Consider the following 19941-nt stretch of genomic DNA (forward strand, 5'->3'; position numbering starts at 1 on the left):
GTGGGAGGAGTGTGAGTGTGTGGAATGGGCGGTGGAGGGGGGCATGGAATCGGGAGGGGGAGCTGAAGGGGAGGGTGTCAGGGGTGCGGAAGGGTGGGGGTTGAGGAGGTTGTGGAGTTTTTTATTTTTTGTGTGTGTGAGGAAATTGTGGAGTTGGTGATTGAGATTGAGGAGGAAGCGGAGGATAGGTTGGGTGAAGGGTTGAGGGCAGAGGGAGGAGAGGAGGAGGTAAGCTTGGGAGAGTTGGTGGTCAATGGAGTGGAGGAGGGAACGGGTGGAACGGATGGTGGCACGGATGATGAGGCGGGAGGTGCGGGCAAGGGTGGGCTCGATGAAGGGGGAGGAATAGGGGGGAGCGTGGAATTTCAAGAGGAAGCCACGGGGTATGACGTGATGGCGGAGACAGCGGCTGAGAAAGTTGAGATGGCTCGTGTGGCGGGTCTTTTTGAAGAGCAAGTAAGAGAGGTTTTTTGTGGGTTGCAAGCATTGTGGGGGAAAAAAAGAAAGAAAACGGCGAAGAAGGGACTGAAGATGTTGGGTGAAGGAGTGAAGGTCAGGCATGGTGAGAGGATGTGAATGTCGGTGTGGGTGTTATTAGTGGCGAGACAAGGGAAGGACGAGAAAGGTAGAAGGAGAACAGATAAAGGTGAAACAAGTCGAAAAAAGTGGAAAAAAGTGTAAGAGTCACGGACAAATTTTGCTGATGTTCAATCAAGGATCAGGAAAGGCAGATCTAACGGGAACAGTAATCCAAGGTAATCCGGCGGTTGGGTACATAAAATCCAGTTGAAAGGCCAGGGTCCGTGTGAGCGTACGTCATATAGTTCAAAAACACAATAACAAAAAAACAAAAAAACAACAAAGTGAGGACGTGATATGGATAGTATTATTGGACGCTCAGGAAAGGAAAGAGAGAGTGTATGACGTTTCGGGCGTAGCCCTTCGTCGGAAAGATGGAAAGTTCGGAGAATGGAAGAACGGAGAAACAGGAAAATGGTACCGATGCCCACGAGGTTACATGATGAAAAGACCGGAAGAGGAGGTGGTGGGGGAAAAGTTCTTTCTAAGATAGGAGAGTGAAATATATACATTAATATATATATATATATATATATATATATATATATATATATATATATATATATATATATATATATATTAATGTATTTTATGTGCGTGTGTATGTGTGCATGCGCATTTGTGTGTGTGAGTTATTCTCTGTGTGTATATATATAGATATCACAATGTAACCTCGTGGGCATCGGTACCATTTTCCTCTTTCTCCGTTCTTCCATTCTCCGAACTTTCCATCCTTGCACGAAGTTGGTCCCGAAGCTAGAGTCGACATTGTTGAAATCTTTGAACTGAGGAGCAGCAGGACTGGCACCGGGTCCTGCGTTCTGATGCTTCGAACTGTCTTTTAGTTTGTCTTTGAAGCGCAAGCGTGGCCTTCCAACTGACCTTCCTGTTGGCAAGTGGCCAAAGAGAAGATTCTTCGGAATTCTGATATCACTGACCTTCTAAGCTGTATTTTGATGAGGATGGCTTCAATACCTGATATGCTGCATTTTGTTTGTACCTCACTGTTATGATTATGGTCACGTGGTTTTACGTTGGAGATTGTGCGCAAGCATCGCATAAGAAAAGCGTTAAGGTGGTAGATGTGCTTTCGGTATAAAGTCCAAGATTCAGCGCCATAAAGCAATGTTGTCAAAACTACCGACTTCTATATATATATATATATATATATATATATATATATATATATATATACATAAGTATGTATGGATGGATGGATGGATGGATGAGTACTCGACATTGTTATTTTGTGTGTTTTACATATTCTGATAGGAGCGAACAATTGTGTCTCTGTTGTTGCTCCACCTTCCTGAAATAGCAGCCACATCCCCCTCAAATTGTACCTAACTGCCTTAAAAATTGATGCACCGATTAGTAATGGAGTCCTGGATACACTATGCCTGAAAACAAGATGGGATGGACTCTCTCTGATCAGTGTTAGTTTGTTCTTTCAGGTCCAACCCAAATCCAAACAACAACAACAACAACAACAGCTTACCCTGGCCTCTACGTACAATTATGCGGACTGGCGCATCATTAATTAAACTCATTAGCCATAGCGACTGTTAATTAGACTATTTATTTATTTATATTGCCTGCAAAACTCACAAACTGAATGAAGTCACTGTGGAACACAGTCTATATTCGGCGTCTGTGTCGCATGTATTTGGTCGTCTGCCGATGGTTGTTGCTTCATCTAATGATTTTCTTAAACAAACAGATACTCAGAGGAAGTTATGTGAGAAGTTGTGTGGGTTTAATGAACAGAATTGAGTATCGTTGCCCTCTTCATTGCAATTCCTCACAAATAACCAAACAAACTAAACAATATACCATTCACTTCATACTAATATTTATTCACTGAAACTCGGTTTTAATAAAATAACAATTTCTTTAAAAAAAAAAAAAAAAGAGGAGAAAAAACCCAACTGGGACAATTTTGTTCATTGGATTAAAAATGTCAAGCTATCACAGTTCTTTAATGAATGTAATTGAAATAAATGACGTCAAAGAGTATTTTCTACATTTACAAGAAACAGGGAGACACGTGTGTGTGTGTGTGTGTGTGTGTGTGTGTGTGTGTGTGTGTGTGTGTGTGTGTGTGTGTGTGTGTGTGTGTGTGTGTGCGTGCGCGTGCGTGTGTGTTTTGTCAGCCTTCATCGTGTTTATGTTTCTTTCTATTATCTCTATGAACTCTGTAGTTCATATGAAGAGGTGCAGTATTTCCAATTATATCGAGATCACTGCGCATGTCACCAGATTTGTGTTCATGGGTTGGCGAAAGATGTTGGCGGGCTTCTTCGGCCGTAATTACACCCACCTCTTCTTCAGAGACTTTCTCCGTCTTCCGACTTCTTCCCTCTCTATTATTATTATTATTATTATTGTTCTTATCTACATTAAAATATTTCTCCTTCATATCATGAATTGTTTTGTAAATGGAATATAAATAACCACTAATTCGACTTTCTTCCACAGGCTTCACCTTTTCTTCCAGGTCTTTGTCTTTACCATCTTTCACTTCAATTTTTCTCTTCGCAAATGATGGTCCACCAGGTACCTTGTTGTTGCTTAAACTCTCATCTAGAGCATCGATGTCTGGAGCCAAAACACTCCCAGGTTGTGAAAGAGAGTCAGCCTTTTTCTTTTTCTCGTGTTCCTGATGTTTATAACCAGAACTCGCATCATTATGCATTAAAAGACCATGCATTAATTCTTCGGCATCTGGAGGACTCGCTGGTTTATCTGTTTTACGAATTTTCTGGAACTTTTTCTCATCTTCATGGACATGACTTTCTCCTGGTTTGGCGTCATTATGCATAAGAACTCCATGAAGATATTCCTCATAGTCCATTGGTTTATTTACCGTTCCTTCTTTTTTCTTCTTGTCATCGGTATTTTCATCTTCTCCTGAATGGCCATGGTGGTCTTTTCCAGGTTTCGAGTCGCCATGCATCATTACACCATGTAAATACTCTTCATAATTCTGAACACTAAGTCGACCTCTAAATTTGGGGTTTATAGATTTCTCGGCATTGTCCTTGGTGTGATGAAGAAGGCCAGCCTGTGAGTCGCCATGCATCAAAACTCCATGCATTTGTTGTTCTATGTCTTGAGGCCCAGCTTTTGTGTCTGTGGCCACAACATTCTCTGATCCAGTATGTTCATGGCTGTGGTCCTTACCAGGGGCACTGTCACCATGCATCAGAACTCCATGCATTTGTTGTTCTATGTCTTGAGGGCCAGCTTTTGTGTTTGTGTGTGCAACATTCTCTGATCCAGTATGTTCATGGCTGTGGTCCTTACCAGGGGCACTGTCGCCATGCATCATAACTCCATGCATTTGTTTTGCTATATCTTGAGGCCCAGCTTTTGTGTCTGTGGCCACAACATTCTCTGATCCAGTATGTTCATGGCTGTGGTCCTTACCAGGGGCACTGTCACCATGCATCAGAACTCCATGCATTTGTTGTTCTATGTCTTGAGGGCCAGCTTTTGTGTTTGTGTGTGCAACATTCTCTGATCCAGTATGTTCATGGCTGTGGTCCTTACCAGGGGCACTGTCGCCATGCATCATAACTCCATGCATTTGTTTTGCTATATCTTGAGGCCCAGCTTTTGTGTCTGTGGCCACAACATTCTCTGATCCAGTATGTTCATGGCTGTGGTCCTTACCAGGGGCACTGTCGCCATGCATCATAACTCCATGCATTTGTTTTGCTATATCTTGAGGCCCAGCTTTTGTGTCTGTGGCCACAACATTCTCTGATCCAGTATGTTCATGGCTGTGGTCCTTACCAGGGGCACTGTCGCCATGCATCATAACTCCATGCATTTGTTTTGCTATATCTTGAGGCCCAGCTTTTGTGTCTGTGGCCACAACATTCCCTGATCCGCTATGTTCATGGCTGTGGTCCTTCCCCGGTGTCTTATCCCCATGCATCATCACACCGTGCATGCTGTCGGCAACAGTTTTTGGTCCGTTTATTTCATTTCCAGCCACGTCATTACCACCACCACCATCACCGCCATCACTGCTAGAGGCATCTGGTGGAACATCAGATTTCACATCCGAGACATTTTGATCAATCGCCATTTGCTTAACAAGTTCCTGTTGATTCTGCTTCTGTGAGTCCCCATCGACCTCGATCTGGTTGTCTTGGTATTTCAGGGCAGTGGAATTGGAATCTGTAAAAGAAAACAGAGAAGAGATTAGAATGCAGGGAACAAAGGAAGGAAAGAAGTAAAACCAAAACAAATATTTTTTTTTTTCCATTCAGTCCTCGGTTTCTTACTTGGCAGCAACTGTGTATACACAGCAAAAAACTACAGATAACAAAACAACAAAACGACGTACGTATAGCGTATCTAAGACTACATTATCCAGTGTGTCATTAGTATTTTAAAGTCTGCTGGGTGTGATAGAAGGGATATTTCACTACAATTTCTAGCAGTTGGAGCGACCACCTAGAGGCTTTCTATTTGCCTCGTTATCAAGAGTTCGTTCCCTAGTCTAATACTTACTGAGGATTAGTTTTATATGTTTGATGCAATAATTACCGATATGAATGGTACTTTATCGACACCGAACTGATGATAGAATGTATTCTCTGCTAGATTTGAACCCTGGTTCTGGGATGGTGAGATCAAACAAAACTTTGCAGCTGCCTCAGCGCCACCTTCAGTAACATAACGTTTTATCAAACAGTTTATCAAAGACTAACCTTGTTTTCTCGTTATTGTAGATAAAATAGTGAGAGAAGAGGCGTGTCCCTATTGAGGGGAGGGGGGACAAAACTCTTCTCTGTATAACAAGGTGTGAACTCAATTAATTTGTGACTGATGACTTTCATGACATTGCTAATTGAGCGATTAATGAAGGTGAGAGATGTTGGTGTGAAAGTCTGGCAGTGATCTTAATGAAGCGGAAAATAAAATGAAGCCGATAAGTTTCCCTTTAAAACAAATTCTGTTGCTTATCAACATTTGAATATTTCATGGATTCATAGGTCTTTCTTTTTATTTATTTATTTTCACTTCTTAAAATGCTCTCCGTCTTTCAATAATGTCATCAAGCAACATTTTGATCTCATTTTAGATTCAATGAAGTTCGATGCATTTCCAATATTCATCCCTCCCCACCCCACCCACTGGCTGATATTCATCAATACGATGGCATTTTAAAAAAATATTTCCTTTTTCAACAATTCCCTCTGCCGACAAATATACAATTCTATATATTTACTTCGTGATCCAATGACAAATATTTTTCCGAATCACAAAATCGTAATAATCGATAACTCTCAATAAAGTTCAATGTGGCTGTGAAACTTTATCGATTTCATGTCTTTTTTTTCTTCTTCTTTTCTCTCTCTTTGCAAATATTCATTATTATCATTGATTTGACTCAGGTTCGTTTTTATTCGGGGGAAGGACTTATGTGGATAGCGGGTTATTACCTGTAACCTTAGGTATCCACTAACTTTCAATAGACTTAAGACTCTCCAGATAATCTTTCCTGTCCCTAAGAAGCAAGCTTTTATTATTATTATTATTATTATTATTATTATTATTATTATTATTATTATTATTATTATTATTATTATTATTATTGCCTTTGCACACCTTCTAACGCTGGAGATGTACTACAGTGAACTAAGGTAACGCCTCTTATTTTTCGAGCACCTTCCGGAGTATTCGAGCGGTTCCAAGCAGTGCTGTTTTCTGCAAGTGCTCCACCCTTATTGCAGCCCCTATTTGTTCCATGTACTTCTCGAGATTTTTACTCACTGTTCCCAGGGCCCCAACAGTTATTGGTAATACTGCTACCTTTCTCATCGACCACAACTGCTTAACTTCCCAAGCTAACCTGTCATACCTCTCGACTTTTCTTTCTTCCTTATCGCATACCTTGTCAGCTGGGCATGCTATATCTATGATCCAGCAAAGTTTGTTTTCTTTCTCAATTAAGACTATGTCTGGCTTCCTATTCTCTATCTCATGGTCACACTGAATCATAAAATCCCATAGGATCTTTGCATTTCTATTCTTGTCGATGCCATCAGGTTTGTGGTCGTACCAATATTTTGCTTTGTGAAGTCCATACTTGTTACAAAGTGTCCAATGGACAATCCTTGCTATATTGTCGTAGCGTCTCTTATATTCCTTCTGGGCTAGTGGCCCACATTGGCTGGTAATATGCCATACGGTCTCACCGTTTCGTCCACAGATTCTGCATTTATCACTTTCTGCTGTGTTGTCTATTCTGTATTGTATGTAGTTTGCTCTTAGTGCTTGGTCTTGGGCAGCACAGATTAGAACCTCCGTTTCCGGTTTTAAATCACCTTTAGTCATCCACAGCCATCTTTTTTCTCTGTCTGTCTTATCTTCAACATCCTTATGAAATTGACCATGCATTCTTGTGTTTACCCACTGAATGGCTGCTGAAACGATTATTATTATTATTATTATTATTATTATTATTATTATTATTATTATTATTATTATTATTATTATTATTATTATCATCATCATCATCATCATTATTATCATTATTATTATTATTTAAGGTGGTGAGCTGGCAAAATAGTTAGCACGCCGGGCGAAATGCTTAACAGTATATCGTCCGTCTTTACGTTCCGAGTTCAAATTCCGCTGAGGTCGACTTTATCTTTCATCCTTTCGGAGTCGATAAAATAAGTACCAGTTACGTACTAGGGTATGGCTAATCGACGTACCCCTTCCCCTGCACTTATTGTTCCGAGGTCGATTTTGCCTTTTACCCTTTCGGAGTCAGTGAAATAAGTACCAGTTACGCACTGGGGTGGATGTAAGCGACTAGCACCCTTCCCCCAAAATTTCAGGTCTTCTACCTATGGTAGAAAAGATTATCATCATCGCCATCATCATCATCATCATCGTCGTCGTCGTCGTCATACAATGTTCACAGCTATCATTCGTACATTAATTATATTTCTCACTAATTAATATTGTTTATTTTTCGCCCCATATCTAATTCTGCTTTAGGCTCTTTTTTTTAATGTTGCATAATTTAGGCATAGATCAAATAAACTACCGCAATAATATACCACGTGATCCATAAATCTTCCGGTCGTCCGTGCATAAAATACGTTCCACGTTGCTTTTTTGCGAAACTCTCAACACATGTTTATTATTCGTCTGCTGTTTATTTTGCATTCTGTTTGATATTCGACGGGTGACTGATTCATTTCTAAATATCGTTAATGTCTATATATCTAAGGCATTGAAGAGGAAAGTGGCGGGCATTATAGTAAATACACCGGAGTATGCTAAAAATAAAAACTCGAAGATACTTTCATAAAACGAGAATACGTGTGGGTGCAAGGCCGGCTCAAGGTACCGGCAACTCGGGGCAGTTGCCTGGTTTGCCATGTGTTTACGGGCGCCAAGGAGGGTGTGACAAAGACAAGGAGAATTTCCACCACCGTCAGCTTGTACACGCCGAAGTTCTGCTTGCCCAGGGTGCCAGCAACCCCAGGGTCGAACCTCTGTGTGTGTGTGTGTGTGTATGAGAGTCTTTGTGTGTGTGCGCGTGTGTGTGTGCGCGTGTGTGTGTGTATGAGAGTCTGTGTGTATGTGCGCGTGAATGTGTGTGTGAGTGCGTGTATGTGTGCATGCATGTGTGCGTGCGTGTGTGTGCGTACATGTGCGTGTGCGTGTGTGTGTGTATGAGTGTGTGTATGTGTGCGTGTATGTGGGTGCGCGCGTCTGTGTGTGTGCATGTGTGTCTGTGTGTGTGTCTGTGCGTGTGTGTGCGAGTCTGTGTGTGGGCGACACCCACTAGATATAGCAGCTGAATCTCACTCGAATAATATACTAGCATCTTAAAAAGGAAGGACACATTGGGAATACTATGATCATATGATTGTTCGATCATTACTGATATGGACCTCAACAGCCAATAACCTCAACAACAACATCATCAACAACAATGAAGATTTCTGACGTCATCGCACAGCCCAATGTATTGGAGACATCTTTGTCATCCATCAAATTATATAGAATATAAGTTATTTTGCAATCAACACACGAGGTCTTGACCACTGAAGACTTCGTTGTTGTTATAGTTTAGAACCACATCAGCCCTGATCCGTTGATGTCAGTATATTTCTAGATTCCACGACCATATTCTTTCGCTGCTGATACCGACATAGTTTAGCTGTCCCTAACATTATCGCTTTTAATACCGAGTAACAGAAAACAATGTCATCCGCGAACGATTGCAGGCTGATCGTAATGTTTTGTAGTATCTAAGTTCGCTGTCTCTCTATTCTGGGTTCAAATCCCCGATCGATCAAATACATACTTTAATTCAGTGTATGCTGATGCATGCAGCGACATTCATTCGGTGGTGGAGGTGGTGGGGTTGAACAGGCTCCGACCAACGAGTCATGTTGGGACTTTCAGTGAGAATAAAAGTTCACATGTGGTCCTCGGTTACACTCTGGGGCAGTGCGTTTCTCTTACCTTCGATTGTCCTTCGTCGCAGAGGATTCGCCGACCAGGCCATCGCCGATTATCGGATCAGACGCAGCTTGGGTTTAAAGCGAGTTCTAGAGACATGCTTTAACAAAACCTTAAGGGCTGCAAGACCACTCCCAGTGGTCTTCCAGCACCCCGGACACAAACCGGAATTTCTGAGGGTCCGTTCTATTGCTAGATACTCGCTGCCCCTACACTGGGTTCATCTGTCCTTTCGACAGGACTCCACGTAAACCGTTGTCCCTGGGTAATGTATCTAAGATTTGTTAGACTAGAAAAATCGATCCCTGTTGAGGCAAACCCGGAGAAAGAGGAATTAAACTCACTGCAATAGATTGTCTGGCTGAGTGGTACCTGTTTTACGGCTAAATCGACTGGGCGTCTCAGATTTGAGTCACTTAACCATGAACACAGCATGAAGTCTGTGACAGACTGTAGATAATATGTGCATTGGAGAAGGGTTGTTTCACTCCTCGCATACTTACAAAACAACATGGAGACAACGTGAAAAGCAGGAAACGGTCTGATTTCTCCACTATTCTGATGTTTACAAATCTGGCCTTTTGCCGAACACAACAGACATCCCTATTCACAACAGAATTCCTTTCTGCTTAAAGAATCGCTAAATATAGTAACTAATGCAGCGCCTCTTCTCAATCTGCTACACGCATGCGCTTGGTTTTTCCCGCCAGCATCCTTTCGCTAGCAGTGATGGACATGTGTGTGCGTTCGTGTGTTAGCATGTGTGTGCATGAAATTGAGAGAGAGAGAGAGAGAGAGAGAGAGAGAGAGAGAGAGAGAGAGAGAGAGAGAGAGAGAGAAACTCTGTGCGTGTGTGTGCGTGTGTTAGTATCTGTGTGCATGTGATTAAGAGAGAGAGAGGATGAGAGGGAGAGGGGGAGGAGGGGGGAGGAGGGGGGAGGGGAGGAGAGAGGGGAGATGGGGGAGGGGGAGGGGGAGAGGGGGGAGAGAGACTGTGCGTGCGTGTGTGTATGTGGGTGTATGTGTGTGTGTATGCGTGCGTGCATTGGTGCATATCAAATTCACGATTTTCTGTGTTGACTGTTTATACACACACACAACCTCACCAGGCACATACATGGACACGTATACAGATTCACATAAGCACTCATACATATGCATAAAGGTAAATAGATAAATATTCACACACGTAAATACACTCACACACACACACGCGCGAGCACAGATACACACACATATATGTATGTGTGTGTGTATATATATATATATATATATATATAGGGAGCGCATATTGAGTTCTTGTGAGTTGGCTGTTAAAGTATGTCTGTATTCTTACACATACAACAAACTGCGCATGTAGATGCATGTGAGTGCAAACAGCACGTGTGCTTGCGTGTGTGGAGTGAGAAAGAGAGGAGACAAACAGACAGACAGATTGATAGATTGATAAGAATGAGAAGGTTTTTTTTTAATATTTATTTTCATTCTTTTACTTGTTTCAGTCATTTGGCTGCGGCCATGCAGGAGCACCACCTTTTAGTCAAACAAATCGACCCCAGGACATATTCGCTGTAAACCTAGTAATTATTCTATCAGTCTCTTTTTCCGAACAGCTAAGTTACGGGGACGTAAACACGCCAGCATCGGCTGTCAAGTGATGGAAGGTGGGACAAACGCAGACACACACACACACACACACACACACACACATATATATATATATATATATATATATATATATATATATCATGGCATTCGCTGTTTTATGGTGAGCTTCCAGAGGGGAAACTATCGGTGTAAACCTAAAGAAAGGTTTAAGGGCGGCATAAGGACTACCATGAAGTCACAAGGAATGGTTCCAGAGGACATAAAAACCTTTGCTTCGGATCGAGCTGAATGGCGAACAAAAGTGTGCAGTGGAGTGAAAGCGTTTGAAGAGGCCAGGATAACACATGCAAAACTTCAGAGAGATTTAAAGAAGAATGTTACGATGTTACGATCGAAGGTGAGTCACAACGACCTTTTCGTGTACACAATTTGTGACAGACGATGCCTTTCTTTTGCTGGGTTCAAATCTCATTTGTGAACCCATGGAAAAGTAACCTCCACCAACTATTCTGCCTATATGTTTGTGCACACCTTTCAATGCAATGTATGCCATAAGGTCTGCAAATCTAGCGGAGGCCTCAAAGGACATTTTAAGATCCACAAAGATCAGAACTTAACTGCAGCTCTTGGTGGTCCAAATCGGATATACAACTTGTCCGATTGTCTTGTTTAAAAAGCCACATCAGACGCCATGATGGTTCTAAGATGTAGGTACAGGAGGTGGTCAGACTCTACTTAAGGAGTAGACAACCACCATGTGTGTGTGGAGGGGGTGTAATCGTTCAGCCAAGGGTCTTTCTTAAATTCCATAAATGAGGTGTTTAGTCGGTGCACTCATGAGAGAATATTCGTGCTGGAGACATGAAATTCCCTACTAGCTGACTAGCGAACTGAAATTTTGCAACTGGAACATTTCAAAGGAAGATAACTCTCTTCTGGAAGGGGTATCGTTCCGTAGAATTTCGTTTCAGGGTTTTTGTTTTTTGTTTTTTTTCACAACCCTAATTGACCAAGACTGTATTCCTTCTCCAATAGCAAGGAGGCTATGTGTCTCCGGCCGGCAATCTGACGAGTCGCCTATATTTCTAAGAGCATAACAGGTGCAAAACCAATGGTAACTATCTGACCAGCCATATATATATATATATATATATATATATATATATATATATATATATATATATATATATATATATATATATATATTACTCGAATTACAAAAGAGCTACTAATAGTTTCATGCTTTTACGATAATTTAAACAGGCAGATTTCCATAACTCGCCATCTAAGAAATCCTTCCGGCTTTGTTTACGCGTCAGATATATTTTAAAAACCTGGATAGTGAGAAAATAAGAAAAAAAAAGAGAGAAAAAAACACGAAGAAGGTTGATGCAAAAAAATAGAACGAAGAGGGAGATACGAAAGCAAGAAAACTAAGGTTCCCGTCCTCCCTGATTGCAGAAACCATAATTAATGCAGCTGGTGTAGAACAATATAACAGAAAATATGCCAGTCTGAGAGACAGCAACCCAATCCGGAGCAGGTGGTGTCCTCCAGTTCGACAAATGAAACTTGTCTATATATTTGCACCTTCTAAAAATTTCAGATCTGGAAGTAAGCATTGTCGTGGGATTTTTAAATCTAAGACGAATATGAGAATTAGTGGTGGAGTGGCATAAGTGGTTTGATTCGAAACTCACACCTGAACTCAATTCGTCAAAAATCGCGCCTCTTGTTCTACGACGGTAACTTAGGAGTAAGCAATATTGAGTTATTCCCAACTAGGCACTAGGTCTGATATTTTAAATCGAAGGAAGGAAGATATTTGGTCGTGCGTGCCTTTCCCAAGATAGCAATGCACTTGTTAGTGGATGGAGTCTCGAAACCGCGAATTCGTCTCGTCGTTCGTTCACGTTTATCTTGACTTATGAGTGATCCAGGAGTGAAGAAACGTGACTAAACGTGACTGAAAGAGAAACGGAGAAGCAGAAAGAAAGAGACAGAGATGAATGACAGAGACAGACATGAACGCCTGCCGTAAATGCATCACCGCCCTAAATTCGTCCTGCCATTATCACTTGTTGTCGTCCTAGTTAGAACGTCATGAGAGAAATAAACAGAACAGTCGTGTTTTTATCTTGAGGAAAGAAAACATTCTCAGCATACCGAGATAGAAACCTTATTCATTTATAGACGATGAGGTTCTTAACTGAGTGACTTTTATTGTGATACATTAAATCCAGTGACTCACTTTCAAACAGAATAATTACGTTAACGTTAACATCACCTAACAACGCTTCAAATTAATATTTCATCCAAAGTAAGCATACGTTTATCTTTATCATATTCACCAAAAAACAGTAAACAACCCGAGAAATGTGCGCTTTTTTTTTTTTTCTTTTTAGTAAACCATAAAATTATCGCGGTTTTCGATTTAGAATACTGGAAATGATTTCCTGACCAGGAACTAGAAAACGCATAAAGTTCCGTTCCCGGAAATCGATCTCCCGAAACTGAAATAATTTTGTTCATTTCCGACAATCTCATCTGTGAAATAATTTCAGGTAAATCAACCTGGAGAACGAAACTGAATTAATGTAGAAAGAAATATTGAAAACTGTAACATCTCACGCTCCTCACAAACAGCTTAATAATAAGACGTGTGCGCGTGTGTGTAGATAGGTAATATGTATGCATGTATATATATATATATATATATATATATATATATATATATATATATGGTCATCCCATAAATAATGCTGTTTTTTATACTTCTTTTATTTTTCAAAATTAAGATGACTAAAGTTCTTTTTTAATCTAAAATATTCTCTCCTTCATTTCCTGCAATGCTCTTCCATCTACCTGGTAGACTTTCAAGGCCCCTCTCCCATCACTTGTCTGTGACGAAAAATACTCTTCCAGTACTGTTCTGACCTTGTCTACAGAATTTATATTTTTTCCATCCAAATAATTTCGAAGACTGCAGAATAACTGTTAATTAGATGGGGGCAATGTCTGGCGAATATGGTGGGTGGGGCATCGTTTCCCATTCAAACTGCTCCAGCCTTTGGAATGTCATCCCCACTGCATGTGGCCAACACATTTCATCTTGAAACTAAAGATGTTCATTTTTCTTCTAATGTTGACTAAAGCCGCTCAAGCTGCTCACAGTAGATTTCCTTTGTTATCGTTTGGTTTGAGTTTAAAAGTTCAAAGTGGACTAAACCTTTCATATCCCACCAAACGGATAACAACGCCTTACGTGGATGAAGACCTTCACCCCGGGGTATCGGTGTTTCTCCTTTCACCACTCACTGTCTTCGGCGCTTGACATTTTTATAGAGAGCCCTTTCTCGTCACCAGTCACTATTCAGTCCAAAAAAGGTTCATTCGTGAGACGTGACAGCAAAGAAGAGCATACATTCACTTTCTGCTCGCGATTAGACTCGGAAAGCTTGTGAAGAACCCATTGATCCAATTTGCTGACTTTTCTGATGGCACAAAGGTGTCAATGAATGGTCGAATGACCAAATCCAAGCTTCTGTTTGTTCCTCAACAGTTACGATGGGATTTTGTTCCACCAGGGTTTGGAGGACGTCCTCGTCGTCGATCTCTACAGATCTTCCAGAATGAGATTCGTCTTCCAGGCTGTAGTTTTTGGCTCGGAATTTCTGGAACCACCACTGACACTGGCTGACGCTTATTGTCCAATCCCCATACACTGCATTAATATTCCTCGCACTTTCCATTTCGCTGTTGCTTTTATTGAACTCATAAAGCAAAATATGCCGAATATGCGCCTTTGTCACTTCCATTATAGCTTTGAAAAGATAAGTGTTAAAATTGAACTGCGCTCTTCAAAACTTGCACTAAGAAAAATTACTAGGTAAAATTACTACCTGCTCTTATAGCAAGTTGATGCAGGTAGTTTATCCCGTGCCCCTCTGACTTTTAGTTTATGCAATTGAAAAAACCGCACCCAATATATATATATATATATATATATATATATATATATATATATATATATATCAAACAAATTAAAAACAGAACACTAAAGATATCGCGGTACACGTGTTTCAAGCTTTATAAACAATCTGTTATTACATTAGCATAGGTATATTATTGATATACCTATGCTGATGTAATAACAGATTGTTTATAATGCTTAAAACACGTGTACCGCGAAATCCTTTGTGTTCTGTTTTTAATTTATGTTTGATATATTCACTCACCTCTGCCACTATCTGACATATACAGGTCCTTACACTTAACAAGTATTCCCTCTAAACTTACATTACCTACGTGGTATATATATATATATATATATATATATATATACGTTGTGTGTGTGTTTGTACTTTATATTTGTATTGTTTGTATGTATACAAACACGTGTGTATAATATTGATTTTGGTAGATGTGGGTGTGTATAAAGATATATTTATGGAGCCCCACGTACACACTCACACATATAGATGCATAGCCATCTAATCCTGTATGTATGTATGTATGTATGTATGTATGTATGTATGTATGTATGCATGTATGCATTATGTATGTATATGTGTGTATGTGTGTATATGTGTGTATGTTTGTATGTGTGCGTGCATGCGCGTCTACGTATGTGTGGGGTTGCATGCTAGTGAATGACAGTTAAACATGTGCACCGACAGAAACACGTGTATACACATGTTTCACCTTCAACTTCGACACTCTATGTCTATATGGGGTATACAGGCCTCCCACGCGCACAGAAAGGCATGCATATATATATATATATATATATATATATATATATATATATATATATATAACTAAATATACATGCCCTGCATGTATTGACACGTGTGCACTTTTACAAACTCGTGCTCATGATTATTGAATATATACAAAATACAAACACGTTTAAATACGTGTGTGTGTGTGTGTGTGTGTGTGTGTGTGTGTGTGTGTGAAATGCCCCCGGACACACGTGTTTAGCCCCAGTATCTTGATGCAACTATTTTAATAATAAATTTTAAATATCAGTGGTTTCGACATAAACATAGACACATACACATTCACATACAAGAATTACAAAAGACACACACAAATCTATGTGCATAGGTATATATGTACATACATATGATATATATATATATATATATATATATATATATATATGCATATATATATATATATATATATATATATATATATATATATATATATATATATACGTGTGTGTGTGTGTGTATGTATGTATGTAGGGAGTATATATATATATATATATATATATATATAATAAGGGTGAAAAATTGAGTATTAATTTAATTAATATCAATTTAAAACCAGTGGCCTAGCATATTAAAAATTTGAAGATTCAGAAAATTATATTACATACATATAAGAGGGATGACCACTAAATGAACATCCATTATGCTAGACCATAGGTGGTCTTCTTCTAGCATAACGGATGTCCACTTAGTGGTCATCCTTTTTATATGTATATGTATATATATGTATATATATATATATATATATATATATATATATATATATATATATATACATATATATATATATATACATACATATATATATATATATATATATATATATATATATATATATATATATATATATACTCCCTACATACATACATACACACACACCCACACACACACACACACACACACACACACACACACACACACACACACACACACACATATACACATACATATGAGTGAGTGGACAAACGAAAGAAGAGCACTCAACACATTTATTGTGAGTTACCTGTATGGATCAAAACAGTTTGAACCGAACTGTTTTGATCCACATATATATTAATGTTTGTCCGTTTTTTTTCTTTTTTCTTTTTGTTCACTTATAATTTTACATTAATCTGGAGGGTCACTCCATACTTTTGTAGAGTACAGATGTATCATGCTTTCACAAGAATATGAACCTCTTAGTCACGTAGGTGTTCCTGCACGTATCATTGCTTCGTGTTTCCTAGTTAAGCTGTAAAACACTTTTGGGATTGGGTTATTTATGTTAGTAGAAATTTTGCTATTCTAAAAATATCATAAAAGTTTTTCAAAGGAATATATCCTGGTTGCTTTACATCATGTTAGGGTGGGCAGAGATGAAGAAGTTTTAGGCGGAAAATAAATAAGAAACGTTTTGATAACGTAAGTGATGACTGCAAAGGAAGTTTGTTTCCCTTGAAATCGTGAAGACAAACGAGATTCTCTTGTAATTTCGTTTATTCAACAAATGAAATAGACACGATCATAAACCTTTTGAATTATCTTACCAATATCAACCGAATTATCACCCCCCAATTCCTGATGTATTAAACCTTTATCACTCAAAGTTTCCCATACAAGATATTTTTCTCGTCAGTGAAGTCACCCGTTAATTGGCGAATCATAAATCTCAAAACGTTGTCTGTAACAAACAACACCGAGAAAAATGTACTACGTGTCGTTAAGTCACGTGCACATACGTAAATGCTTGTGGGGTTTTTTTTACTCCGTCATCTCGAGAATGTGTCATTTAATAAAATAGCACATCTCATACGTAATCAGGCGGCATGCTAGAAAGGGCAGCCAAAATCTCAAACAACATCTTAGTGTTTGAACAAAAATAGCGGGGTGCATTGGGTAATGTAGTTTGGAATACACTACGTGTGAAAAGTCCATTCCTTGAAGTCCATTCCTTGAAGTCCATTCCTTGAAGTCCATTCCTTGAAGTCCATTCCTTATAGCTCTACTGAATCTTTCGTTCTCCATGGATAAAGTTATAGTTATTCGGTAAACTGGACCAGCAATTACTAATGTGTATCAACGAACCAGCGAGGGAGTCTCTACATGGTCGCTCGGTTTTCTGAAAGTAGCAACTTAATTTCCCTCAGATCACATTATATCCTTTTCTACATGATATAGTGTGAGGAAAATATGCATTGTATGGGGATGGTCACAACTGAATGTCTTTGATCATAGGAGGTAGCCAATAGAGACTAATCAAAACCATGCAACAGCAATAACAGTAACGTTCCTTATAATCAGAAATGGTGTTAGGAATGAATGTGCGAACGACAGAGATATTTCTCTACTCGCTATGTTTTGGAAAAGTGTATTGTCGAACGGAACGAATGGGAAAAAACTCAAAATGAGTTGAGAATAGAAAGAAGCGCCAAACATAGAGTTGTACTTTGTCTCCGACAGACCCACGTGAACTGTGTGTGGAACAAAAAAAGCTATTGTATAGTCTTCATTAATTTCTCGTATTTCACCCAATTTATTAGTTGGGCCTGAGACAGGCTTAAGTGTCTGTTACGGTTCATTCGTAGAGCAGATTCCTTTACACACTGGCAGATGTCTCGGTTCATCTCGATGAATTCCAATTCTAAATTCATTAATGTTATAGAAGGTGTCAAACAGAGCTGTCTGCGAGTGCTAACTTTATTCACCCTGCATGTCTGCGATGCTCGAAAACGTACTTCCCGACTCAACTGAAGCTGTATACATAGAGACAAAACTTGATGCTCATCTGTTTAAGGGTTGCAACCAAAACCTAAAAGCCAGTCCATACTTATGACAATGAGAGATTGTGGTTTTCTGATGGTTGTGTCCTTGTCTCAAAGGCAGAGGAGTACCCGGAGCTTGGTAAATGTCTTTTGTAAATGCCTTGGTAAAGGCCTTTTGACTTGAAAACTTAACATCTAGAAAAACTACGATTCTTTGCCAAGCAAGTGTTAAACCTGTCCCAGTGGCACAACCTGTGCCCACTTTTATCGAAAGGGATAAGGTGTAAAGGGAAACCTCTTAACCAATCTGGGTAGTACAATCAGTGATAAGGGTAAGTTTGGTAACGGACAAAACTAAAAGATGAGCAATGCCATCTGCGCGGTTGGAAGGTTGAGAGCTACAGTTCAACAGCAAGAGCTTTATGGTTCCATTCAAGTGCTTAGCATACAGCAATAATAATGTTATCAACTATATTGAATGGATCGGTGATATGGACCTTATACCGCAAACGGGTAAATAAGAACTGCAGTGATGAAGAGGCATCACAGAGATAGATTCAAGGGCACCATCATTCTAGAAACAGCCAAACTCCCTACCATGGAAGAGTTACAAGGACAGAGAAACTTCCGTTGTCTTGGGCATGTCTAAAGTTTGGAGAAAACTCGGTTGTCAGTATTTTACTTCCTGTTGTCTGGTGGCAAAGATGTGTTTAAACTAATGTGAAGAGAACGGATATTGAATATTGGGAATCGAAGGTGGGTCACAGTAGCTAAGAGTAGGTACCAGTGGGTGGGGGTTGATTCTCTTCTGATATTAGCGACTTGCAGCATTTCATACGGACAGTCATCGTCGATAAATGACCAATCACTAACGATGATGATGATGATGATGAGATGAGGATAAATACACACACACATACACACACATACCCATACATAACCAGATTTCTTACCAAACGACCCTCCAGGAATGTGCATACATTAGTACAGTTACACACAACATTAAACCCTAAAGCACATTAACCACTGAATACACACACAAACGCACACACACACATACACAGGCGCGCGCGCGCACACACAATCACTCACATACATACTCATTCACATACTCCCAAATACATTGATACAGAACACGCAGACCATACATACACATGGAAACTGTTGTTGGCACTCCGTCGCTTACGACGACGAGGGTTCCAGCTGATCCGATCAGCGGAACAGCCTGCTCGTGAAATTAGCGTGCAAGTGGCTGAGCACTCCACAGACACGTGTACCCTTAACATAGTTCTCGGGGATATTCAGCGTGACACAGTGTGACAAGGCTGGCCCTTTGAATAACAGGTACAACAGAAACAGGAAGAAAGAGTGAGAGAAAGTTGTGGTGAAAGAGTACAGCAGGGTTCGCCACCATCCCCTGCCGGAGCCTCGTGGAGCTTTTAAGGTGTTTTCGCTCAATAAACACTCACAACGCCCGGTCTAGGAATCGAAACCGCGATCCTATGACCGCGAGTCCGCTGCCCTAACCACTGGACCATTGCGCCTCCACACATGGAAACTAATAAAAGCGTATATAGACAAAGGAACATACCTATAGCCTCGCAAAAGGACAGAGAGTGATGGTGAAATGTATGCTGGGAAATTTTGGTCAGCTGAGCACCATTTATCTGACATTAGTGTAACACGCAGGCTTGTCGTGTCTTCTCAATGATCTCTAAAGATGATAG

The 19941-nt window shown here is 39.9% G+C and overlaps 1 protein-coding gene across 1 annotated transcript in view; it reads right to left on the bottom strand.

Annotated features, from left to right (window-relative positions):
- Positions 1-2409: 2409 nt before the first annotated feature.
- Positions 2410-19941, bottom strand: part of LOC106879621 (uncharacterized) — a 26371-nt gene continuing 8839 nt past the window's right edge. Inside the window, exon 2 of the mRNA XM_089350162.1 lies at positions 2410-4767. Within this exon, the coding sequence (XP_089206288.1) occupies positions 2729-4767 (2039 nt within the window). The 3' untranslated portion in view covers positions 2410-2728. The remainder of the gene's footprint in view (positions 4768-19941) is intronic.

Source organism: Octopus bimaculoides, chromosome 4 (genome assembly GCF_046866305.1).
Source record: "Octopus bimaculoides isolate indiv1 chromosome 4, ASM4686630v1, whole genome shotgun sequence".
NCBI lineage: Eukaryota > Metazoa > Mollusca > Cephalopoda > Octopoda > Octopodidae > Octopus > Octopus bimaculoides.